Genomic DNA, 27,551 nt, shown 5'->3' on the forward strand with positions numbered 1-27,551 from the left:
CGATGTAAAGTGAAAATCAGAAATATATTTGGTTTTTTCCTTCTTGTTGGACAAACGGTATTTTATCAGAAAGTGAACATGGACTCACAGTAAGTCAGATTATTCTGAAGGTTAAATAACCTGCTAAACCGATTCAGCACATGGCCGAGATTTCCCTCCCACGTTACAACCCCTTAAGCCCCGTGCCCCCAGAGGGGCCATGGCACTGCCTTGCCGATACCTCTGATACCGACCCTATGGCATGTAGCAAGACCAAGTGTCTTTTACACTCAACGCCAAGCCTGAGTCGGTCTGGGGGGGTGAGGGGAAGTCCCCAAGTGGACTGGCATCGTGCTGACGATTGTCCACCTGGGGTAGGGAAGAATGAGCCCTACCATGAACGGGCATCAAAAGAGAAGAATGATGCAAGTTCCTCTTTAAAAATCAGTTTTGCAAATTGTACACCACTAAATGGACCCTGAGGTTTCCTTACAGCCAGCGCAGAACATTTAGGGAAAAGTTCCCTCTAAGACAGTCCTGTTTCCCTACCATGTAAGCGGCATTTAATAAAACCAGTAGTGATTCTTATAATGTAAAAACTGAAAAATCTTTCCCTCGACAACACGTGGCAAAATGTAGAAGCCATTAATATTTTACAAGACAATTAGATCCTACAAACTCCACCTTGGTGTTAACATTTTAAGAGCTTTCTCAAAACTGTATTCCTCCATTGTTAAACCCTTAATTAAATTCATACGGCTCATGTCCTATTTTCATGCCAGAACTCCAATACAAAGGGTTTACTGCTACTTGGAATATATATATATATCCCACTTGAAATAAGAACCACGTAAACTATTAGTTTGTTAAAAGCATAGGAGTAAATCAGAGTGGGCTGTAAATTATTTTCTGAGATAACCTTAGCTATGAGGCTATATGCAAAAATATACATAGAGGCAACAAATAACTGCTGCCATGTCAGATCAATCTAACTTATAATACAGAACAGACTCCAAAGAGTTTTAGGTGTAGATTTTACAAATGGATTCCCATCGATTCTTGACTTCAAATAGCTTCTGCAGGAGATTAAAGGTGTATTTCTTCAACTATTGGGCTCCAAGAATCCACCCAGCTTATAGTGCTCTTACCTACTTGGACTTAACTCTGGCCAGGAAGTCCTACCAGACTCACTAGGTAGCAAAACAAAGCCCATCTGGGTTTTAAAGTAATGCATGTTAAATGACAACAAACAAAAAATGCCAGTGCCACAAAGGCAGCCAAAGCGGTCCCTGCACACAGCTCTTCAAAGTTTGCCCTCTATACAGAAGCCAATTTTCGCTAAGCAGCAAACTAGAGCATGGGGGGACTAAGATTATTACATCTAACTGAAGGTACAGAATAAATTTATATGGGTGGAATTTATTGGATTTTTTTGTTTAGGGAATAGAAGTTAAACACCTCTAACAAAGCCATAAGATTCTTAATGAAGATGAGACTAGTTAAGGCCTCAGTTCTACATCTCATCCCAAAGAAGCACACTTCTAACATCATTATTACATTCAAATTAGGTTTTCCCTTTTCTCCCTTCTGCCTTTTAAAACCAAATTGAAACAAACGTTCCAAGAAAACCTGACTGTAAGTTGAATAATACAAACCACATCCCTCTGAGCTAGGATATGAGCAATGTGCTTGCATGTTATATTTGAAAAGGCGCATCTGGAAATTCATGTTGTTAATTTTCAAGAAAAAAAAAACAACTACGTGTGATGCCAGCACCAAGTAAACAGAATAGAACTGCCCCTATTTCGTTAATGTGTATCATATATATCAATAAGTCTGTATTTCTCAAACACTGTATATCTTCTCTGCCTAGGAGCAATCCTACTGTAACAAGTGATATCTGAACAAATTTTTGGGGAAAGATAAAAACTCCATTATATGACATGGAATATTATGACTAAGAGAGAGATTATACTAATCATGAATAAAAAGACAATGTTTGATCCTACTTATACTGAAAGTTTTCAATTATTATTTTTTTTAAATCTTTAAAATGAATTTTATCCTCAGGAAAATGATTAAAACCAGAAAAGCCTTGAGGTGTCAGATGGTGACATGTTTTTCTTCTTTATCTTTCTTTTTTTGTTGTTGTTGCTGTGAAAAAAAAAATCTGAGAGAATACAGCAAAGTGCATCATTAACTTCTTATTAATTTTATAATACAAAGGCAATTCCATTAAAATAGTGGTGCTGCAACTTTAAATTACAGAACTAGCTTGGTATTTAATGAGAGATTTAGCACAGCGGGGTTTCTGTTAAATTAAGTTGTGCCTTCACATCACAGTGGGAAAACAGGTGTATATTGGTTTAGAATTATGGAAATGTTGACTAATTCCAAGGCTTGTAATCAAACAGCAAGGCACCCTGCAATATTTTCTTCCAAGATTCTGCATTAATCATTTCTGTCTGGTCTTATTTTCTTCATGTCCACTAAAAGGGTGCAGGCTCAAAGGAGCAGATAAAGCGCTGGTGTTTTCATGTCTCTCTTAAGGATGAGGTTCACACAAAAAACAGATACAGAAACAGGCTGCAGGCTTAGCTCCTACCTAAATTAAACTGACTGTGCAGTCTTGGAATGGGGATAAATGTCACACCAAACCCCTCACTTTTTTGGCTTCACCAGTGCCCATCCAAACCCTGCTTGCCGACTCATGCGGAGTAGGTCTGGGTTTAAGAAATGAATAGACTAAGCCCCAAAATAACCTGGCCCCTATCACTTAATGGACATAGAGGCATTCTCTCCCACGCTTCTGCAGCAGCACGGGTTGTACCTGCACACAGGCAAAATGCAGGTGAGGTCCAGCCCCCGCAGCATCCCTGCAGCCCCTGTGCCTGCATCTGCCATCACTCCCTACCTTACACTAACACATCACCTGCCTTTGCTTTCAGATTTTCTTCCTGGGTTATTTAAGGGTGCCTCTCACCTGACGCACGGTGGTATTACACTAACAGTGGAAGGCACAGGTTCTTTTGTTTCCAGAAGACACCTTATCACCGAACCTCCTCCACACCGTATCTCATTTACTGGAGCCAGATTGATACTTGGTGCCCAAATGAACCTGATCCAAATCCACCCCATGCTGTAACCCTGCCAGCAGAGTGCTTCTATTTGCTCTGAGACTGTTTCACACACAGACCTACCCGCTACCCATTCCTGCTCCTTAGGTGAAAGCTGCTTAGCGGGCAAGGGCTAACAACATGGAAACTGCAAAAATTCATATAAGGAGAATCCTGCTAACGTGAAGTGCTTTCAGCACATGTGCCACAACTTTAAAACATGCTTAAAGGAAGTTATTTTGGGATAGCAGAGATGCAGTGTAACTGTATCACCATATAGGCTGAACGTCAGCCTATGGCACGTGCAAAATACACATTCTGCTATATAATAAGTGCTGAATCACTCTCAAAGAGAAGTAACGGGTCTGCATTCGAGTCGCTCCTCTTTACTAGAGGTGTCTCTTTTAAGAAGTAGGTATAACTACTTACCTCAAAGTAAAATCTTAACATCTCTGGCAGCATCAGGTATATCTTAAAGCCCAGGCCCCAGAGTCACAGGAATGTAATTGTCATATTTCCTTAAAAGTTTGCAACCTCAGAGTCAGGGCAGAAAAACAGTTTAAAAAAAAAGATCCATTTTAAATGGCAAAGAGCTAGAGAGAGCACTAGAAAAAAATATCTGAGCTTTAGTAAAAAAACAATCAAAAGGTACAGTAGTCGCTTTAACTGCTGCATGCTCGTTAGCTGTACAAAAGCAGAGGAGAAAATGATGCCCTGCTCAAGCAAGATGCGACACAGAGCTGAGCCAGGTTTGCCGCCTGTACATGAGGAAGTCGGGGAGGGAGCCTGCCTTCCCCCCCTCGTCACTCGCTGGGATAACTAAGGTCTTTCAAAACAGCAGCCAGCTCATGGGGCTCAGGGAAGAATAGAGGAGCAAACAAAAGGACCCTCCCAGCTTCTTCCGGGAGTGATGTATAGATCTTGTGATAGAGCTTCAGTGTAGGGTCCCACACCCTACCTGGCCCCAGGGATGCTAGCTGGGCAGCATCCTGCTCCAGCGGCTCGGAACCACCCGCTCTGGAGTGTCCATCCTACCCAGCACATCAGCATAGCCATTTGACTCCAGGTATGTTGGAGAGCATTCACACAAGTTGGGTTCAGTGCAACATTAGCTGAATTGGGTTAGCGAGCATTCCTCCAAGGGCTCAGCATCTGCTGGCACTGGGGACAGGAACCAACAACTGGGGCTGCAGAGCCAGAGGATGCTGAGCTTCAGCCTGAGCTCTGAAGGGACCTCAAAGGGAATCATCTCTCAGAGCCTTCCTTTCTCTCTGAGGGTGGCACAGCCATCCTCTAAACCTCCAAAAGCTCAGCCTGCCACTGTGAGGCTTGTAAGGTCCCTTGCAAGGGCTCATTGCTGCAAAGCATCCCTTGAATCTGAAGTGCCACAAATTTTCTTTTATTTTCTCACAGCTGGCCTACATCTGCAGATTTCCTACCACCGCTTTCAGCATTTTTACTTGCAAATGACAGAGGACTCCCATTTTACCGTGGCGAATTAGCAGGACTCACAGGTCCAACACACTTCTCTACGCTGCTCATTTCACTGACAGGTGAGGTGGCTTTCCTAACAGGAGTTGCATAAAGCGAACTGGCCAGATGTGAGTTTTTCAAACACAGTGTCCAATTTCACATACAGCCCACAGGAACTAAAGGAGATTCTGGCCATATAACTGTCAGTCCAGTCACTGTTCTATTTATTTATACAGTGTTGTATACGTTTATTTCTTTTTGTGTCTGTAAGCATACACTCCAACACTTCCCCTACATCAAGAGGGAATATACCTCCATCCTTTATATTTTCCCTTTCCCATCCCCAAAGTATTTGGCTATGTTCAGCAGAAGAAATGACAACATTAGAACAAGCTTCCTGAGTGAAGTCATGCAATTACCAGCGACATACTCCTCTCTGGCCCTGTAAGTTATATCTGCCATACCGGATGATAACGCAAGCTACAGCTTGTACAACCTAACCACAACCATTTCAGCCAGCGGTGGAAGGTATCAGTGAGAACACACTTTTGAGGTGAGGTGGTGGCAGGGAACAGGGTGACACTGTGCAAGTAGCTACACGGTACCACGTTCTGCGGTACCCTGACACACAGCCACCACACCAATGCAGTCAGGTGGTTTAGAAATCATGTGGATAAAGGCTGCGGTTAACGAAGTTGGCTGTAGTTTGTCTTTGCCTCTTTTCTCCCTTTTCAAACTAGAAGCCCCAGTGGTGCAGCCTCTTTCTGCCATATGGTTCCCCCCCGACCCTCCCTCCCCCTTATAATAATAAAAAAATTGAATCTACATTGCACTTCAGTAACTGCCTCTGGTCAGCAGGAATCAGCACCATTGCCAGCCAAGGGACTTCATACAGAAAGAGCCTTTTGAGATGATGCCATTGCTACAGGACTGGCACTGTTACAGGACAGACCATCAGGTTAGCCACCCTCCCTCGAAGGGACCAAGGTCATTTGGGGTACCAAGCAGCATTTTGAGCAAAAGGGCTATTTTGCTGGCGATAAAATAATTAGGATCAAAAAGTAAATGTACTCACCCCAGGTAAAGTTTTAATATTGTGCAGTGCATTCTGTGCCTCAAGAGCAGCTTTTCTTGTATAAAATGTTACGAAACAACAACCTATAGAGAGAAATGAAAAGCTTTCAGAAATTAGTGAGTATGATTTCTGAGAGTACAATAGGGAGGGAGAAAAAACAGTGGTTGAACAACATATTATGAAAGCTGGAAATGTGAATTATCATGAGGCTGCCTGAATGACATGAATAAAAGAAAGCTTGTATGGTTTAAAATAAAGAGTCACCGCTGTGCATTGCATCTGTAGCACACCTACGTTGTTAGTGAACTGTAATCACTTAGAAATTAAGTTAACCAAAATCCAATTGGCTTTGTACAGTGTAAATAAGGTTATATTTTCTGAAGGCTCCCCATTATACTTTGAATATAAGCAGCGTGGCAAGCTCAGGCAGAAGGAATTTATTGTTGCATTCCAGGCGAAAAATAGGGTTAAAGCAGGACCTTATTTAAAGGGTCTTGCACGTAAGAGCTACGGTTTGTTCCCCCCTATTTGTAACCAGGTAGGACTGGAGGTAGGACACTTATCTCAGTTGCAAAAATGAAAAATAAGTGACAGGAGAATTTGCCACTGTGGGATAGTGGAGGCTGCTGATGGCTGCCAGCATTAAGTGAGGCTCTGTTCACCCTGCGCCTGCCTACCCTTCAGTAAAGCAGATGGTTTTAGTTGCCTTCATCCTATGGTTTTGCCTTTGGCAGCATGGTCCAAATGGGTGGTCTGTGGGACCAAACATGTTGCTGCCACTTTCTCCGTGGCAAACATTTAAAGTAATTCTTCCCACAGCGCACACAACCCAGGCTGCTCCACACCAGCCCCAGGGTGAGGTCAGAGCTCATAGGTAGATCTTTAGGGAAAAGCTAGAACATGAGAGGCACGGGAAAAAGCAATAAGGACCAGGATCTGACTTGCTACAATCTGTAATGTCCCACAGCAACAAAGTCTGCTCCTAGGCACGTGTGGGGCACTTGTGAGAGCTTGCTGCAGGAGGATCTTGCATCCATATTGCAGGGGATGCTCAACACACTATCCCGGCTTGTGACCTTAATTCTGCTTCCAGTGGGCAGGAAACCACTCTGACAGCATCGCTTGCATGTTTCTGTGAATAACATAAGATTTCAGGTATATGCACAAGAAAATCCCCACTTAAACAGCTCCCACCCAGCACAGTTAATCACTGATGCAGGAGCACCCTTAGAGACTGATCTGTTGCTGCTCTGTCCATAGGGGAAATGCGGTGGGGCAGAACGCTGCCCCTGTCCCATGGATATGGGCAGCCCCTGGTTTGGAGCCGTGTCACGTTAAGAAGAGACCCCAAAACTCCTATAGAGCTCTGTGGCTGCAGACAGGGTGCTCGGTGACCCAGCTGCTCTGGGGAGAGGGAAAACGTGCTGGGCAATGATGGCTGGGAGGCAGAAGCTGCCACTGGAATAAAAATCTACTTCATATCAAACAAGATGATGTAGATTTTACTGAAGAATCACAAACCAATTGTATTGTATTAATCCCAGAGATTTGTTGCAATCCTGGAGAAAGTTAAAACCAAAGGATACATAGAAGAAACTCCAGCTCTTGAGCCTCAGTGTTCCGCTGGAGCATGACACAGATAAAATAATCTGTCCTCTGGGCAGTGAGCAAAGATGTTGCTTGCATCAGCTCCCTAATGTTGACCAAGGTGACGCACCACATCCCACCTGATCTGCCCTCTTTTGCTCAACCTTGCAGCATCCCTGTAACAGCACAGGACACCCAGGAGGAAGCACGCAGAGAAGAACACAGCTAAAGAACGCTTTAAGTAACTGTGTGGAGGTGGCCCACGCAGGCAACACAACACGTAGGCAGGCAGGTAATGAGGACTTAATGCAGTTTGGAGGAACATTTTTCATACCGCCAACAGGTTCCTTAAAATTTCACAGTTTACAATAGAGATGGTTTAATAATGATATCAGTGAACTGAACACTGTCCGGCAGGGATGAGCACTACAGACAGCCGCAGCCTGTGAAAGGTCTGTGCTTCCTGTGAGTGTTTCTAAACCTTCTACTCCACTGGCAAATTCTCCACATGTAAATTATTTTACTCCAGAATGAAAATGGGAAACAGATCTGAGTTTCTGATATTTATTAGTGTGACTTTGAGACAACATTGTGACATTTTTCTATCCTGCCAGCCAGCTCCAATGTCTGTCTTCTATTGTTTCTTAATTTGATTTATTAGCTTGTTAATAAAAAGCTTTTTAGCCAGGAGAGAGGATTCAGTGGGGAAAATATCAAACAGTACTCATGACTTTGCAATTGTCGTATCTTTTACCATGGGTCCAAACAGTTTCATTTTTTTATTTCAGCTCTGTGGGTTTATTCCGATAAGGAGAAGTTTGAAATCTATTGGTTTATCATTCTTGGCACTACTTGAAAGAACCACACTTGAAAGATGAATATGCTGTGAAATACCCTTTAACTAGTCATTTTTGGGAAGTAACAATGCAGGAGAGAAAAATGTCTCTATGAATGAGGTCTGGGAGAAGACAGTAGTTTAATGGGAGCTGTGCAGATGTCTCCGCCAGGTCATCAGACCTTGACAAAAATGGAGACTTTCAAGCTCACAGACCAACACATCTGAAAATGCACACATATAAAATCTTTCTCTGGACTAATTTTGCTTGCATCTTCTTGGGGGAGGGGGGGCAGCAGGATCCAAACAAACCAAACCAAACCACACAAAACCCCCAAAAAACATCCCACAATGAAACAAGAGACGGTTGGCTGTGGTCTGAGGAGACCACAGGCACCAGTTGTGGACACCTGATTCTGTAGCTATCTGCTAAAGCAGTCAGGGCTGGAGTGAAAAAGAAAATAAAAAAATACAGAGGAACAGAAAAGGCAGAAGTGCACACAGTCCTGAAGAAAACACTCTAGCTCAGCCTATGGACTTCCCAGATGTGCCCGCTGCCAAGTTATGCAAACCGCTGGCTTTGAAGATGCCTCCAGTGTAAAATCCCTTTGGCTCAGTACTACATCCCATAAGAGAAAGAACCAAATTCAGTCCTTTCTACAGAAATATTGGAAGGGAAGATGCCTGTGTAAGAGGACAGGGCTAATCTGTGTTTTAGGACTGGTAGCTGGCCCTTGCTGAAAGACAACTAGGAAACTACTTTTCTTCCTCCATTTTCCCTAAGAGAACATAATATTGCTGAAGACAAATCAGTGACTCCGCTGGAAAAGAAAATGTACATTTCCTACTGAGAGATAAGAAAAAAATAAAAAACCCAACCAACCTAACCCTCCTCTCCCCAGCCCCCTGCACACATAATTTTGGCTTCATCACCAACAAACTCGACAGCAGCTCAAACCACAACTAAACTTTTCTGACATCTAAATAACTCAAAGCCTGACAGTGATAACCTTCTCCCCTCCTAGTCAGGACAACTTAAAAGCTGAATTGGTGTGTGGACACGGTTCTGCCGATCCTCAACAGCCTGAAATACAGCCCAGTTTAATTCTACATGTGTTAGCATCTTCTCGACCAAAGGAACAGGAGCTTGTGCTCCCAGTCAGTGCCTCCAATGCAGCAAAGCTCCTGTGTTTTGCTAAGTTGGTTGTGCTCTACTTGGAACGTATATTTACTACTGCGTAAGACATCTCTTCTTTGTACCTAGAAAAAATACTGAATGAATCATGCGGATCCCTCCAGTCCCTTAAGGACATCAGCAACAACCTCATGGCTATCCTGCCAGTGAACAGACTGAATAAAACCTGCCACCCCGTGCTGCACAGCGTCTAACAGCAACAAATGGGATGCCTGAGAAACAAAGGCAGAACCAGCCCTACCTCTCAGAGCATCTGACGAGAAAACGCTGCAGTGTGTACACTACAATGCTCAACTTCAACAGCTCATTAAAAAAAGGGAAAAGATCTCTTATTTCAGCTTGTTTTCTCTCCCTCTCCTCCCCCCCCCCCCCCCTTTTTCTTTTTTTCAAAGGAAATTTAGTGCCAGAAAAAGACCTCAAGGTCCTAGCCATTGGGAGAGAGTTGACACATTCAATTCTCCATGACACATTCAATTCACAAGCCCCTGCTCAAGCTGCCAAAGGCACCAATTAGCACCAGTGGTGGAGATTTTATTTATTTAATTTCCACAGAAACCTGCTTAGCGAGACATCAACAGGGGCAAACAGCTTTGCATATGGCTACAAACAGCTTTATGTGAGTCACTGTCAAAGATGGCAGCAATGGATTACATGGGGATCATAAAGCCACAGCTGCACTACAGCAATCATTTAGAATTTAGGGATGGTCCCAAATAAGAGCAAATGGTGAGGACCTCACCCCACTGCACCCATGAACTTCTGCTGGCAGCGAACCTGGGTTTCTGGAGGGCGTTTGTGCGCATTGCGGAGTTACAACGAATTGCAGAGTTTTCACTGTGAAACTTCAAAAAATGCCATTCCTCTCATGAGCCAGCGGGTATTTTCCTAAGACCTGTGAGAAGTCCTGCAACGGGATTTCTCTCCTGTGCAACTTCTGCTCTACGACTCAGATTAGCTACGTGTGAAACCCTGGCCCCCACCCACCCAGATGAGCAGACATGGCTTTGTTAGGCTGTAAGACACAGCCACACGGCATCACAAGGAGCTCCATGGTGTCGTTATTTTTATCACATTCTCCAAATTCAAACACAGACTAATTATTCCGTGTGAGATGTTTACTTTCCTAATTTTGAACCACTAACAAAAGGAAGCTCTTTTCCACTTGGAGATGTGGCTTACACAGTCCTGGCTGGCATTTAACAGCACTGGGATCTGTGTAAGAGGCTTTAATCTCTCAGCCAGGATTTCATGCTTGAATGAATACGGCAACCTCCATCTTGCTTCGGGTATGAAAAAGTCTCTTACAGCTCCCTAAACCAAATATGTGATTCCTAGTTTAAAGTTTCCAGGAGTTACACATGTGCATCGATATGAGAAAATAACCCTTGAATGCAGGCAGGAATGAAACCACATTGTTTTGCAAGATGTCTAAGGGTTTGATTTGCATGAAGTAAAGTATGTTCAAGTTTCCCAGGCCTGAGAAATTAACTTTTGGGAATTAAAAGAGAAAAGATAGAGGAGAACACACACACACCCTTCATTCATCCGTCTGATTTATGAGTTTCTATAGTTTTCAACTGTCAAAATTTGTTAGTTTGGATCTCTCCTGCGTTGTGCATATTATCACCTGCTGCCAGTATGTGAACCCTAACCATAGGGTATAGAAATACAAGAGCTTATCAGTGCGCCTGCAAAGCCTGCAACAACTTAAAAGTATGAAATTTGCTTTACCTTCTAGACTAATAAAATAAACACTTCAAAACAGCTATAATGATTATCTGATGATTGAACTCTGTATTCTTTTAGCGAGTAATGGAATCCTGGCAGACAAATTCAATTCAAAATACATTCACATTCAGGACATCAACAAAGTCATCATGTTGTGAATTGAAAATTCCTTTAAAGGCTCCGTTTGAATTCTAAGGGGCTGACAGATCAAGGGACTGAAGGCACTGGAAGGCTAAATGACTGAAGTCCCGCTATGTTTCTTTCTTTCTGTGAATGAAGCTCACTTTTGTGTGTGCATTTGCAAGCAGAACAGGTGCTGGCTTCATACAAGCTCGGAATCTCAATGGGGACAGTAGCTTCTTGTCAATCCAGCGCAGTTCAAGCTAGTTTAAATTAAGGGGGATTTCTTTTTCTTTTTTTTTCCCCCCTTCCAAATGTTCCTCTCCTGATTTCCACATTCACTCTTCCACTAGCAAAATTTAAACATTACACTGCGATTTAAGAGCGCTGCCTTTTCAGAGTCTCTTGCATTCCAGCTGTTCACCAGAATGCTGAAAGATTTGCTCCATAAATCACAAACAGCTGCCCGAACAGTGTGATTTGCAACCAAACCCACCATGACTTACACCGTCATTTTCCAAAAGGCAATGAAGACATCAGAAATTCTCCTCCAGTAAAGCCACTGAAAAGACCTATTGCTACAGGAGTTCAGGTGCATGGTTGAGCAACAAGCTTTTCCACATTTGTTCAATTTGTTGTGGTGAAATGGGAACCTTATCCGGCATTTCTTCTGTATTACAGATTTTAGTGCAATAGCTAACCTGCATGGAAGACACCAGTTTAGCACTGGGAGAGGTTTTTCATAGCTTAGAGATTTTGGTTGGGTGACTCCACACAGAAACAGATAAAGACCTGAAGTGCCTGAAGAGCAAATACAGACAATCCTGACAATGAAAGCAAACGTTTCCAGAAACAAAAATCCCACTATTTCTGTAATTCTGCTGAACAAAGAAAGAAGGTGGCTGAGGCAGGGACGCATTTTGATTCCTACCTGCACCATCCTCTTGCTCTGTTCTATACGGAGTCACTCGAGAATACGAAGGCAATGATTCACTCCTGAAGCAATCCCTGACAGAATTGCCTTATACTGCAGAAATCAACCTTTAACGATGCCGCCTCCCAATTAGCTCAGGTTTGCTAATAGTTTGATATAATTGGCACCCTGATGGAAACCGTATTACCAATCCTGTCACCAGCCAGGAAACCGCATTGCCACGCTAATGACAGCACATATTATAGCAATGCCACTTCTAATATTAATATGTTAGCTGAATGTAGGCAGAGGCTCACATGCGAGAAGGATTCACAACTGGGACGTGCCAAATTCCACCCTGTGCTCTATTTTTCGTCCCGGTTGTAACACCCAGGGTGGCAACACACCAGCTCCAGCGTGCCCCAAACCGCCCCGATCGCATTAAAGCACAAATGCTCCAGGCCAGTAACAGCCCCGTAAATGGCCGGTGAAAAATGATCCCATGGAGCTCAATTTTTTCTCTCCATGCCTTGCAAGTTATGACGGCCTTTCTGTTAATTGGCCACAAGTCCTAGTTTGCTGTCAGCCTTCAGCTGCACCGGGGAGCTCTTTTGGAGGAGTCGCACTCTGTCATTCCTGTACCCTTGTGAATACGAATGCTTTCTATAAATGTCCTCTGCCTACAAAATGGAAGTGTGGGGTTTTTTCCCTTCCCTTTTTTTTTTTTTTTTCTTCTTTTTGACCTAGATTAAATCTGCTGCATTTTCAAGCCTTTTGGGAAAGCAACTAAGAACTAATACGCACCGGTTCATGTGCCACAACACTTCCCTACCCATTATTATGTAAATTTTGACTAAAGTGCGACACAGATAGAAAAGATATCAAGGGCAAAATTGCCAGAATCTGCTTTTCTTGCTTTCTGAATAAGCCACTTATATTAAACAGTTTAAAATGGCTAATAGCTGTAAAAGTATCTGAAGAATTTCAATGTATATTTTTTCATATAGGACAATGACAGTTTCTGCAGATTCCTGCACTCTCCTGCTGACTGCATAATGACCGGGAAGCAAATGGCCGGCACGGTGGCACTCTCTGGATTACTTTTCAAGAAAGGAACCAACTTCCACATTTGCTGCTTGGCAATACTCATTCGATATTTGCACTAGATGGTCATAAAGGAGGGAAAAAAAGCAGATGCAGAATTAGATTACCTACGTGGTGGCAGGGTAAATAAATACATAGAAATCAGGTTTATAGCACTGAGGTAATTTCATGTCATTATTAATTAATCTGTCCCTAAAGGAGCCATTGCTGCACACTGGGAGGTAAGCTGAGCTGTAATGGTCTGGGCTGACTAGTGGATGAGAGACGCCCAAACAAACGCAGAAAATGCTGTGGAGATAGAGGTGAGCAGTCGGTGGCATTGGACCCACACGCCAGCACTGCATCAACACCCTGATTTGTGGGTCGATGGAAACACCACTGGCCTGGCCTGGGATGTTCCTCCTCTGCTAGCCCCTTGTGTAAGCCCCTTGAGAGAGGCATTGCTTTCCCAGCCCTGCGAGACGGAAGGCTCTCAGTCAACAAACGCCAGCGAGAAAAACAAAGCAGCTGCTCAGTGCCTCTTGTTGACTTCATGTTTGGTCCATTCACATTTCTAGACCTCAGGGGTAGGTTGGGATCTTATACATCAGTCCATACAGCTTACAATAAAACCTGCGTGTCAGAGCTTTTGGGAAAAAAGGTCTCAAGGGGAGAGGGGGTGGAGATGCTATTCCAGTCTCTAGCTCTAAAGAGTCTCCACTGGGAAGTCACTGTACTTCCTGCCTGTAAAATATAGAAAATGATATACTCAAAATATAGACAAAACAAGAAATATTTTTGTTAATTGGAAATCATTCTAAACAAGGCCTGTCACTATGTATATACATTGCACCCTAAAGCAATTCTGAATTTGGGGGGGACATCTAAATGAAAATACAAAACAAATAATCACTTATTTCTTATGCTGCCTTCTCCTCATTTCCCCCTTACCTTTTCTTTTCTTCTTTTCATTCTTACTCTTGCACTAATTCTCTTTAATCTTTAAATCACTTTCTCCTCCCCTCAGACAAATCCCTACACTTTTCTTCCTAGCAGATGGCCATTGCTTCCTTTTTCCTTGACCAGGTAACAATGCCTGATTTGAGTTTATTGGCTTTGAAATGAATTAACATGTCCTCTGTGCAAGTTAACTCCAAACTTTGTCCATCTGCTAAACACGTCTTTGGATATAGTAGAGAAAGAGGGTTCAGAGAACAGATGCTAAAAAAAATGGAAATGAAAAATTAAGATGTGCTCCCTTATTAATCCATTCTTACAGCTGAAAACTGCTGTGACACTGTATTTCAATTCAAAAAGACTCTACAAAGATCATGTTTACATAAATTAATGCAGGCAGGGAGACATCTTTCCCTAATGACATTTCAAAAGCCCTACAGTCTCCAACCCTGACACTCACCAGTAGCAAATGCAACTTCCTAGGCACACACATCTTATAGTCCTGGATTTCCTTCTGTGTTTTCTCTCACTTGAATGCCTGAGAAAGATCACTAAAGACTGGTTTTCCCTGATAACACTTCCAGATCACTGCTCTGATGAAATCTCTAATTGCACTGCAACTCCTGAGGAACCACTCAAATCGTACTTCAACTAGGAGACAACTCTGTAGTGAGGAAAAAACCTCAGAATAGCATAGTTTTACCATAAAACTATCCCTTTCAGATCTTCAAATCTTTGACTTTGTTAACTGAAATTTATACACCTGCACTGTCACTATTAAAAACTTACATTTTCTATCAGAAATCACTTTCACTGGCTAAATGCCAATGGCATCCTAGGTCACACCAGGCAGACCACTGCAAGCAGCTCAGTGGTGATCCTTGCCCTCTGCTCAGCCCTGCGGAGACATATCTGGGGTGCTGTGTCCTGTTCTGGGCTCCCAAGTACAAGGCAGACATGGACATACTGGAGGGAGTCCAGTGAATGGTGATAAAGATGATGGAGGGACTGGAGCATCTCTTATATGAAGACAGACTGAAAAAGCTGGGACTGTTCAGCCTGGAGACAAAAAGGCTCAGGGGGGTCTTATCCATGTCTATAAATACCTGATGGGGAGGAAGTAAAGAAGATGAAGCCTTCTCAGTGGTGCTTAGTGACAGGACAAGAGGCCATGGGCACAAATTAAAACAGAGGAAATTCCATTGAAAAATGAGAAAAACCTTTTTACTGTAAGGGTGATCAAATGTTGGCACAGTTTGCTCAGAGATGCTGTGGACTCTCCATCCCTGGAGATATTCAAATCCCACCTGGACACAGCCCTGAGTAACCTGTTGTAGGTGACCCTGCTTTGAGCAGGGGTTGGATGAGATGAATCCCAGGGGTCCCTTCCAACATCAGCCAGCCTGTGTTTCTGAGAAATGGCAATAAAGGAATCTAAGTGGCTTGTCCGCGGCATCCCATCTAACAGAACTTAACTTCCTCAGAAATACATTGCAAGCTTATTTAACCTCAGCAGACAACATCAGTTAAATTACTGTTTTATCATTGTACCCGTTAGTTGGGAACCAGCCCTCGTTCACTAACAAATTTCACACACAAGTACTTTACTTTTTTCATGGCAATAACACAGATTTTTAATTTTTTTTTTAGAAACAGAACCAGATACATTAAAACCTCAGCACAGCCCACGGTGTCAGAGACATACAAGACAATAATAATGTCTTGTGTCACGCCTTGCCTTCAGAAGTAGATCAAGAAATTTATGAATTCAAAAGCTGATATCATGATGCATTTTTTAAGTTAAAGTCTATCCAGTCCTGTTGTATCTGACACAATGAAGTTTTGTTTAAATTCCATGCATTCCTTCAGTATTACAAGACCACTCATCTACCCACAGCCCTGACAGCTCTACAACTCTGAGCCTGTGTCTTCTAAAGACAGTACAGGAAAAGCCAGATCTCGCAGTACAAAGAGACAAAGGAGGAAGAGGTCCAGGGAGAAGGAGTTCTAAAAGAAGGCACAGGGTGGAAAGGTTGCTACTGCTGACACTTCATGAAAACCCATTAAAAAAAGAACAACAGAACCCCAACCCTGTCCTTTACCCCAAAACTTGGTAAGAACATAGTGTATGGCTTGGTTTCAACACTTACCTGGCTTTGGAAGACTTGGATACCATTTTTGCAAGAGAATTTAAAAATCTGACCTTGGATAATTCATTTCTAGGAATAGGATGCTGAATTTCTTCTGAGAGTGATGTTCAAGGCCCATCTGAGTCTTCCAATGCTTTTGAACAATCTGGCCTTTAATCTCCCTGTGCCCTAGCTTCACCTTGTCAAGTGGAAAGAATAAAATGTCCTGAGCTCAAAGAATTACTGTGAAGCAATTGTTTTTTAAAATAAAAAAAAAAAAAAAAAAAAAAGGAAAAAAAAAGTGAGGTGAAAAGATGCTGCAGTAACAGTGATGTGAGTAACAGCAGAGCAGGTGCTGCTTCCACCTAGCGCAATACAGCCTGGCACGCTTCCTCCAAGAATTTGCTGATATGACATGGAAGAAATCAATACAAAGACATTTGAACTGGCTTAAGGGGTGCTTAAGCAGCACGGGAACAACTTTTGGGTTAAATATTGCCTCAAAGTACCCTGAACTAAAATCAATGAAAACCTACTTTGCCCAGCACCCCCCAACTCCATATTTGACTGCTTTTGGCCAAGCCATCTAACAGGGGGCTCCATCCTCAGCCGGTCAAAGAACTGACAAAGCCTCCACCCTAAGTCATGATTTCTTACAATACACACACTACTTTCAGGGAGATAATTTTCATCTATTTTAAAACTTTTTTTCTTAGAAATGTGTTAGCTTTCCCCATCTTTAAAACTTGGGTCTAAATCCATCGCCTGAATAGCTCAAACTCCCTGCTCTGTTTGCCCAAGATGAAGTCAAACACTTTCATTTCTTTCTTGACTCCAACATTATAAACCCTTACTTATCTTGTATTGATTTCTGGGCATTCACAGTTTCACTCTCACAGGGTCACAGCACATGTCAAATCTTTCCTACACTGTGTACACCTTCAAGCAGTGTTTCATCTAAGGAGCTTCACTTTCCCTGAACTTGTTAGCAGGGACACATTTATTCTCCAATTAAGCTTTTTCAATAATAAGAATTAAAAAGAAATAGCAGAATTTCCTGGCAATTCTTCTATCTTTCTAGTTGGTTGAAACAATTTTATGCAGATGAGGATGCAAGTCCACAGAGCCTTTGAACTTTAAGCATCATCTTTACTTGACTTTGAACTCTCAACAGGGCCCATGATCTTTCAAAGCAATATACTCTGCCTGTGGAAGCTTCAAACAAGGGGGGGAAAAGGCATGGGTAGAAAAAAAATGCAAAAGATGTTTTTTTAAAAATGCTTGATGCTCCTGGAAATAAAAAAAAATAAAAAAACCCAACAACTGAGTGGCATCTGAAGAAGTGTATTCGGCACTCAAGTGTTTCCTTAATTAATTGTTTAGATGAGTGCTAAAATAAATGCAGCAGCAGCAAAGATAAACAAACCACTTTAGTAATAAAGCCATATATTTGTGCAGACACACAAAAATAAATGACAGCGCTTAATGAGCACAAGCAATAAGAACGAAGAGCACACTCAGTGTGTGGGATCCATGCTCAGAAAGCTCAAGCTCAAAGGTATTTGAGATGTATCTCCCAACAGCCTCCCAGCCTGACTCACCTTTGCCCCGTGTACAGCATCTTGTTTTGCACAGCCTAACAGTGTAAAAATTACAAGTATCCTGATGAAGAAATACAGCTCATATTTCGCCCTGCCCAGGCAGCCTCGTAGGAGCAAGGAAAATACTTGTAGTAAGAGATTTTTATCCCAGTTTATTATTGTTGTTCTTTACTTTTGCCTGATGATGATTCACTAACGTTAAAGCAGTGAGAGGAGATGCAGAATAGACGTGTAACGCACGTAGTTTCAAAATGAGAGAGAAAAGCTAAGATGATTCATAAAGTCTTTTCCTTGTGACTGGAAAATTAGCTAACAAAGTATGAATACTGAGGGAAAGTGTTATCTTGCAAATCTAGGAAAGCAGTTTTAATAGAATTATAAAACAGTCAAAGGCAGGAAAATTCAGATAAGCTTGCCTCTCAGAGAGGACCTCATTATGCTTCCACATGTAATTCTTCCAAAGTTTTATCTGGTCCTATCTGTGGATTTCCCAGAAACAGGCTTCCCATATTTCCCCATAAAACTATTTCATAATCTCGCAAAGATTAATTTCAAAAACACTTTACCTTCATGGCAAACACTTCCAGCTTTGCTTAATTTCCCATTACTATTTATTTCTTGAACACCTTCCTAAATAAAGAAACTGCTCTGCAATCTTTGCATAAATGAATCGATAACCAGAGTAAAACAGTAAACCCCCATTTATCATACAAATAAATATGTTATTGCCCCCAGAAGTCTTCACACAATTGATGGTTTCTTTCTTGCTGCTATCAACCATGTATGATCTGGAAAACTCATTAAAAAATCTATTCACCAATACTGAGTATCTATTAAGTGAAGGGAATATCAAGAGTGTGTTGGATGACCCATGGGACGTGTCTCAAGTTCTCTATTAATACCGTTCAGAGCCACCTAAACAAGCTAGTACCATGATATATAGGCCCTATGGCTCTCCAAAGATCAAGATGCGGCACTTAATCAGATCAAGATTTAAAATAAATCTCCAGCAGCCTGTTTCCAAGTTATGACAAGAGAAATACTTGGCTGGAGAGGTATAGGCTGTATGAAATGATTGGCAACTTATCAAGACAAGAAGAGAAAGAAGCTGGATGATTGGCAACTTAATCAGAGGGAGAAGGAAAAATAGAGAAAAGGAACAAAACGAGTGCCTAAACAGCTCTGTGTTGGCTCCCGCGGCTGTCAAAGGTGGCCTTGAGCAGGCAGTGGCAGGAGGGCTTACACTGAAGCTTGTCTGCTAAGTAGATGAGACTATTCAGTGTTCCTTGGCATCAAGAGCGTGCGGATCCGGAATGTATCTAATCACATTTGGAGTAGCACGATTCTGTATGGCATTCTCCGCAGGTCACTGCAGCAGCCACAGGAACACGTCCAACAAAGTAGTGCAGACGTGCTGCTTGACGGTACTCTGCTACCAAAAAACTCACACAGCTTTGGAACAAAGTCCTCAGTCTTATCGGAAAGATAAAACCCCCCATAAATATGACAAGATAAAATAAATAAATAATAATAATAAAAAAATCCAAGGGGTCCTTGTACAGTGTTTTGTCTTCAGCCCCTGCTCCTTCTCTGACAAAAGGCTTGCTCTTTTAATCAGCATTCAGGCTGCATGAGGACCGACATGAACAATCACAGTATTTTGGTAGCAGCATCCTTTAGCTAACGTTACTGTGTGCCTTCGTCTTTTATTCAAGATGTTATTGCTTAAAATACCTATGTTGGGCAAAAACTATGCCAACTTTTCCTGAAGAAGAACTGAGGAATGGTGGGTTAGAGGTTAGATTGGCAAATGAGCTTTGCAACCACCAGTACTTGCTGGGAACAAGCGTTGCTTGGTCTTGTCACAAAAAAAACAACAAACCCAACACAAACCTTACCCACAGATGATTTGTGTTTATCCACAGAGTGCTGTAGGTCAACAGAGAAACTGAAAAATTATGTCCTAAAAATATGAAATTTCTTTTCCCACTAGAGATGGGGTATAGGGGAGTCAAGGATGTGCTTGGTGGGCAGTCCTGGTAAGATTTGGACTCAAATCTTACACAGTATTTTGGCTCCTGCTAAGCCTTATTAGGGAAAATCTAAAGATATTTGCAAGCAATTTGAAATCTTCTGTCAGACTGCAGCGTTACTCACTCTTGCATTTTGTATGCAAGAAAGATAAAGCTTAATGTATAGCAAAATTATTTCTGGAACAGCATATTGCACTTTTTCAGTATGTGTCAAAGCTTATGATACGCATTAGAGACAGCTAAGTGATTACTTGTCACCCTCTTCTCATTCCATCAGTCTTAAAAGATAGGATAAAAAAAGCTTTTCATGTGCAACAACAGGCTACATATTAGTCCTGCAGAGTTATCAAAAATGTGGAACTAAATATCAGACAAGCCCAATTTAAAACACTGAAACACTTCTGAATTCTAAAACAACTAGGCTAATTTACAACACATGGCCTGACATGCTGGAAGTTTGAATCCTTTTCTGGCTTTTTAAAAGGGGACATATTTTTTCATCTTAGTCATAAAGTAGCACAATCAAGATACATTCCTTTCTTTCTCCTGAATACGATTCAAGAGGAACTCTGACACCTCCCAGAGCTGTTTGCGGAACATTCGTATTTCACCTGGGAAGATATACACAGGAGTAACAGACCAAAGAAAGGCAAACCACGACTACAGCTGACCAAGAGCACCATCTTCTTATCCTGTGGCTTCCAGTGATGCTGTGCTGCACATTTACTCAGTCTTCATTGCTAGGTCCCCCAGTTCTGCTTGTCAATCAAGGATTCTGTGGTGCTATGGAGGTTAATCAGGTGAGGCTTGCAGTTTCCTCCTCTACTCTTCATGATGGTTGCTCCCAGAAAACACACGCATCTTGAACACTTTTGATCCCACTGTCACCATGCACTGTTTGTTTCAGTATTATTACTATGGACTGTTTGTTTCAGTATAATTATTATGGATAATTATCATCAAACAGTGGTTGTGCAACATTATATTCTTACGGGAAGGTCAATCAATTGCACGAAGAAACTAAACCAAAAGATCTTGCGAAGCCAGATCTGAAATTGAACTTGCCAAAAGAAGCTGAACCGTGGTCAAGCCAAGTCCATACAGAGAAAGGCAGCTGAGGTTCACTTCTCGGTCAGCTGTAGCTAGAGGGCTGACTATTGTTTAAGACCCCCAGAGGTTTTCTTAAATACCTGTAAGGAGCATGCACGATGCATAATTAGCATAGTACCATCTATCCTTGGGAAATGAATGAACACATATGACTCTTCTGAGAAATGTAATGCATGAACACATATATGGTCTATATAATCTTGCCTAAATGTAACATATGGCATACACGTTAGGTGGAGCATCCAGCGCTGCAATAAAGGAATAAAATGCCTGCATCTTCATGCTACATCAGTGCTAAGGAGTTTTCTTATTCCTGATTTCATTGACACCACTGGGGTTGAGACTTAAACCAACACTGACATTGGCAATGCAACACTGCTTGACTGTGGTACTAAAAAGTCATTATGTGTGTTTCAATATCCATTGGGTTATTGCCTGTGTTTTAAGACAAAGAGAAGACTGCATAAAGTCTTCTTTAATTTACCACATTCATGATGCTAGTGATGGCAGCAACATTGCTCAAAACTGAGTCTTGAAGAAAATTTTGGCTCCCCTAATACAGAATACTGGAATTTACAAGATAAAACAGGGAAAAAAAGGTACAGCACACTCACAACACTTTTGTAAGTTTTCCACCTTTGCAACACACATGGACAATGGATTTTAAATGAAAGTTCTGTTTCTCTATACTTAAGGGAAATATTTTAGTATGACTGCATCTGTGAATGAAGACATTCAAAAAGCCATTATGTTTTCAACTTAGGTTAATAATAAGGCTATTTTTCCACCCACTCTCTGGCACAGCTGTAATGTTCTTGGCCTCAAGTGGGAGGCAATGTGGAACAAGGATTAGCAAGATGGATTATATACAACATACAGTGCCAGTTCATATAAAATATTACTAGATTGGAAATGACTGTTTACTGTCTCAGTGATTACATGACCACTTTTTTTCCTTCCAAAGAACATACAGTATGTGGTGCTCCTCTATGCCAATAAAGCTTAGTGCATCGCACCTGGGTAATGACAAATTAATTTTTGAGCTAAGCCTGATGAGGGGGTCAGCCAAAATCTTAGGCAGAGTTTATCCCCAGCACTACTTTACATGACAGAAAATGCATCTCTCCCATTCATCAGTATTAGCACAGAACAGGGATTATACAACAGAATATAATAAAGGGGGGGGACGGACTAAAATACAAAAAAACCAAAAAACCAAAAGGTTAGGACTGTGTCTGTTTACAGTACAACAATAAAACATTTAACCTTGGGGGGGGGGGGGGGGGGGGGGGTGGTGTTGGAAACAGCATCCCATGGTCCACTTCCTAATAAAATTGGACAAAACATTTAGGAATCCACTAAACAGAACAAGCGTGGATTTGGCAGACAACAAGCTGGATGAACTAGCAGTTCATCTTTTTTCAGTTAAGTTAACTTCAGCAGTAACTTTTTTCAGTTAAGTTAGATTTCCAAACCTGAGAACTTTGCACCTTGGAACGAGATCTCTTGCCCAATCTTGAGACCCACCTCTCTTGACCAAGGCCATAGTGGCTCAGCCATGAGCAGCCATGGACAATAACCCCTGGCTCCTGGCATGACCAGGTACCATCGCACCTCAAACCCAGGAAACTGTGTGGCTCCAAGTTTTATGTCCTGTCCAGGTATAAAATGTCTTTTACCACAAAGTCATCACAAGATGTTCCAGTACTAATCGCTCAGCAGTCCCCATCACTCGGACTACTGGCCACAGCCACTGCCAAAATGTCAGCAATACTTCAGAGCTGAAAAATGTTTTCTTTAATAATTATAGTGAGAGAGCTCTTTCACATGAAAGAGAAACAGAAGTGCTTCAAAATGGCAAAATCACTTCTTGTCCTTAAGCAAAGCTCCTCTGAAAGAGCTGTTTGCACAATCCAAACACCTCCATTTTCATGTAAATAGTTTATTGATTTAATAAAACATATAAACAGGCTTATATCATTGTTCTACCAGCTGCAGATGATCTATATTCACTGAGTAAACTATTCCCACAAAAATATTTTCATTCAAATTAATCTTAATGTTCACTCCTCCTTCCCCCACAAGCTAACATCTAAGCACTTTGAAATGCACATTAGCTACTTCAATAAGTAAGATGAGCAATTCTTGGTTTTCTTAACCACACAGGGCATAAGTGGATGATCTCTTTACATGCCCTGGACGATGAAAAAGACATTAAGTATTAGAACGTTTCCTGCCTGAGCAGCCCAGGGAGAGCAAGCCAAGTTTGCAGGCTCGCTCTCGCCGTCATTTCTTGAGCGTCAGAGTTTCCATGAGCAGTGCCTCCCAGAGTCAGGTCATGAAAGCCTCAGCTCTGCAAGCCCCAGCCTCTTTTTTGGGGTGTTGTTCCAATACTGTGAGCAACTACCCAAAGTCTGGAAGTCTGCTCCTTTGACGTGCTTGATTTGGCAAATGGTGTCAGATGAGAAGAAAAAAAAAGAAGGAAAAAAAGGGAGAAGTAGGCACATTCCCTTCTCCTACTCATTCGCTAATGAACTTTAAGCTTTTTTCTTTAAATCTTATTTAAAATTTCAGCCCTTTACAGTCAGACCAGCAAGAACAGATATTTACTTCAAAAAAGATGCACAAAGCCCTTTTTGTTGAGGACATGGGTCCAAAACCCTGGCGCCTGGGCTGTGCAGCTTTCAGCACAGGCACGCTTTCAATCCTTCTCGTTCATCTATGCCATCAGTGTTTCAGGACAAAGATCATTTTACCAATCTGTTTGCACAGCATATTGTACAATCTGTTACGTGCATCTGCAATACAAACAGCAAATGATAATAACAGCATGTGGACTGGAGCCCCAGATTTTGGGTCCCTTTGTTATCTCTGGCGCATGGACCCTGATCCACAGTGGAGCGGCTGCACTTCTGACTTGCTGCGTGCACACTATGTGCCATGGGCACTCTCCATGAAATCTAAATACTGTACATTCCCTATAGGGAAAAACAAAACAAAACCCCAAATGTTTATTTTTTCCCTTCCTCCTATTTCAAAAGAGTCATTCAAAAGTTAAACCCATGACTATACCAATGGGAATGAGACATCACATTACCTTTTGTAATATCCTCCTTAAATACAAAACAAAGCCATAAAACTTAGGGAGAAAGAGGAATAGTTTGTGCCAAATGCTACCTAAAGAATGTTCAATCTTCAATGCTACATACAGATGTAGGAAAAAAAATCCCTACTTTTAAACAGATTGTTCCCCAAAATCACATCTGACTGAACTGTAATAATGTTTCTCATCCTTACTAAATATTTGTGGGGTTGTTTTGTTTTTTTTCTTTTTTTCCCCAGATAGCAAGCACTTCTGGCATTTGCTGCACAGAATGTCGCACTGTGACTCCTTGCAGCACAGATTGCCAGTCTGCTGCTTTACATGCTGATTTCTCTTTTGTGAACCAAGACCTTGAATATTTTCATGAGGGAAAAGCAGATCAATGATTTTTTAAGAGAGCTAAACAACTCTGTGTAACGAACGTCAGTTGACACGGGCAATTACTCTCTCTTTTTCCCCAAAAAAACAAAACCACAAAAACAGAGAGGAGATTGTAACTCCTTTGAATGGCATGTGCCTTGCTGATTGTACCAGAATGTCAACTGCATTCAAAAACACCGGTGGGTGAAGTTCAGGAGTGACATGCGGATCATTAAAATGTAACGTGTAGGTGAATAACTTTTGCCATTTGATTCGGCCAACAATAAAGAAAGTTGCTGTAGAAATTATTCCACTGTTTCCCCATCTCCATAAAAGAGCAGTTCAAACTTTTTTTTTTTTTCATTTTTGTTGCTGAATGAATAGAGCATAAAAGTAATTTTTGCTAGAATTATGTATTCGCTTTTTCAAGAACATGTATGAAAGGAAAATAAAATAATATCAAACATAAAGGAGACACATACTTCAATGGTATTTTTGACATTCAAAAATATTCTGCAAAAACATCCAATATATCACATTTCCTCCTTGATGGTAAAAACATAAGAGCAGAGAAGGAAAACCATGGATATCTTTATCACTGGCTTGAAGCATGTCTCTGGCTATGTCGCTGTGTTTCCATGTGTCTGAGTTTTCCATTTATAGAATGTGAATATGTTAACACAGCTTATTTGCATTTCTGCTTTTATGTAGGAAGTCACACAAAATACCTTCCTGGATCTCATTGTAGCACCTCCATAACATGCGAGAGCAAGAACTGTGCATTAATAACAGCATTACAAATACCGCCAGGATTACTCAATGAAATCCCTCTGCCATCGCGATCGTGTTACTGCTCTTACTGGTGGAGGGCTCCGAAGCCCCAGCATGGATCACCCTGCCTGATCACGGATCACCTCTCCTGCTGCACACCCAGACCCACGCTTGGGCTGCCCGTCTCCATCGCTGGCGCAGCCATTACCCACAACACCTACACTCAAACTAGGAAGGACGCTTCTGCCCAAACCACACCTTCATTAGACACTTGGAAAACCATCTGGAAGAGGATTCTCCATAACCAGCCTTCTTAAAGGGCTCAGTGACTTTGCCTTACATACGCACACCAATACCTGTTCCCAGCTCCAAGCCTACTCCTGTTCAGCAAAGCAGAGAAGAACGTGCTTTAACTTTAATCATTTGCTGAAGTCGTCAGAACTGTGTGCTTAGTTGAACAGGGGTTTTTATGAGCCAAATATTATTCTTAGTAATAAGGAGACCTGGCAATACACTAGATGGAGCATTTGATAGTAAGTAACATTAATTCAATTAAATCTTCTTACACTCTCCAGCTAATGTAGTTTACAGTGAAATTTTCTCTGGCACTCATTTAAATATAATTGCTGCACTTATCTTGTCATGAGGAAATTTCTGAAGGTTACTTGTACCGTTACTTGTAAACCTACAAGCTATGCTGACCTTTAGTTGCAAGATTTTTTTGAACTACTTAAACGGCAGCATCTAAGTAATGATGATAATAATAATAATAATAATAATAATAATAATAATAATAATAATAATAATAATAATACTAACGATAATAAATCTGTGCTTTCACACAGCACCTTTTAACTCAATACATACCCAAGCAAGAACTAGCAAGCCACAAAGCACAGAAAGGCATTGCATGCTAACAGCTCAGGACCATAAAGGAAAGCTAACACTGTTGGAAACATAAAGGCTGGGAGGTTACAGACTCAGAAACTACAATTTTGATAGTTTTGCTCAATTTTTCTGAAAAACATTAAAGGGGTATGCAATTGAGATAATTTCGTATTTACCTTTCATACACAAGCTGGCATTATTAATAGCTACGGGGCACTCCAGCATCACACTGAGGTTTTTGTTTCCTATCTGAATCAGAAACGAGGTTCACATCTGCCGCCCACAACTGACTGGTTTTGGTGACACTTTCAGGTGCTTTCCTACAGGTAGCCCAGTGGAAAGTGGCCTAAACCATTTGCAAAATTGAAAACTGGAGGTATCAGTCAAAGAAAACACAAACAAACAAACAAACAAGACTCCAACCCCAAGTAAAACTTCAGTGTCCACAACGATCCGTAAAGCTAATGTCTCAAGAGTTTAATGAAATACTGGAAGGAGAGGTATAGAATAGAGATACAAAGAGAAACCTGCTGAGCAGGATGGAAACAAGCGTTTTGGAAAGCCCCACTTATACACAGCATACATCTCGGGCCCTTGGCTATAGTAAACCTTCCCCTACAACTCTACCACAGGCTCTTTTTCTTGTCTTCTCTTTCTCACGATGGTGAGAAGTGCCCTCAAACTAAAGATCTACTCCTTTCTTCCCCTTTAGCAATAAGGAAGGAACAATACACTTTGGGCTGCTTGGGCAGCAGGCACCAAGCACAACATAACCCAGCAAGCCACACCTAAGTGCCGAAGGCCACGGGAGGCGAGAAATGCCAAGTCTAAAGGGGGGAAAAAAACCTTCCCAGGCCACTCAGCCTCCGCCCTAGACTCAGCACTGCAAAAGGAATCCCCGCTCCTTAGTTTTTACTTCTCTGTATATGTGGCCAGGTGAATGCTTGTAAGGGTGAGAAACATTTGACATCATTATGTCTGTTTGGCCACCAAGGCTCACCAAAGCTTTATTTTTTTTTATTTTTCCTCACTATTAAATAAAAAGAAGGAACCAAAGATTTCACTCTCCTCATTCGCATCCTCCTGCTCACACTCAGATGCCTGTCACATTAAGAAACATCGAGCAATTTTGTTCAACTCTTCCAGCATACAATAGCAGACGTTCAAGGGAGAATGTGGGACCGCCAAGCATTTTAAAACTCTTAAATAAAATGTGGGCTGCAGGAGGCTCTCATTCACAAGTAACATTTTCCCTTCCACAGAGAGTTCCCCCACGCTCCGGTGAAGTGAATTAAAATTGACACTGAGAAAAATCTAATTGAGCCAGAGACAACACAACACTTTTACTATAGAATCTGAAGCCCCGGCGGAATTACTCGGGTTAATATAGACCATTTAAAATCAACAATGATTGTTATATCCCATGATCTGCAAATAATAAAGGAAGACTGTTGTTTCCGTACTCATTGTTTTAATTAGGGGGCCAGAAGAAGAG

The 27,551-nt window shown here is 41.7% G+C and overlaps 1 protein-coding gene across 11 annotated transcripts in view; it reads right to left on the bottom strand.

Annotated features, from left to right (window-relative positions):
- Nucleotides 1–27,551, bottom strand: part of CELF2 (CUGBP Elav-like family member 2) — a 379,621-nt gene that overhangs the window by 96,813 nt on the left and 255,257 nt on the right. For all 11 annotated transcript variants that reach the window (XM_037388905.1, XM_037388902.1, XM_037388907.1 and 8 more), the window contains one exon: nucleotides 5,644–5,726. In XM_037388905.1, coding sequence (XP_037244802.1) covers nucleotides 5,644–5,726 — 83 coding nt within the window. The remainder of the gene's footprint in view (nucleotides 1–5,643; nucleotides 5,727–27,551) is intronic.

This window comes from Falco rusticolus, chromosome 5 (assembly GCF_015220075.1).
Source record: "Falco rusticolus isolate bFalRus1 chromosome 5, bFalRus1.pri, whole genome shotgun sequence".
NCBI classification, from domain to species: domain Eukaryota; kingdom Metazoa; phylum Chordata; class Aves; order Falconiformes; family Falconidae; genus Falco; species Falco rusticolus.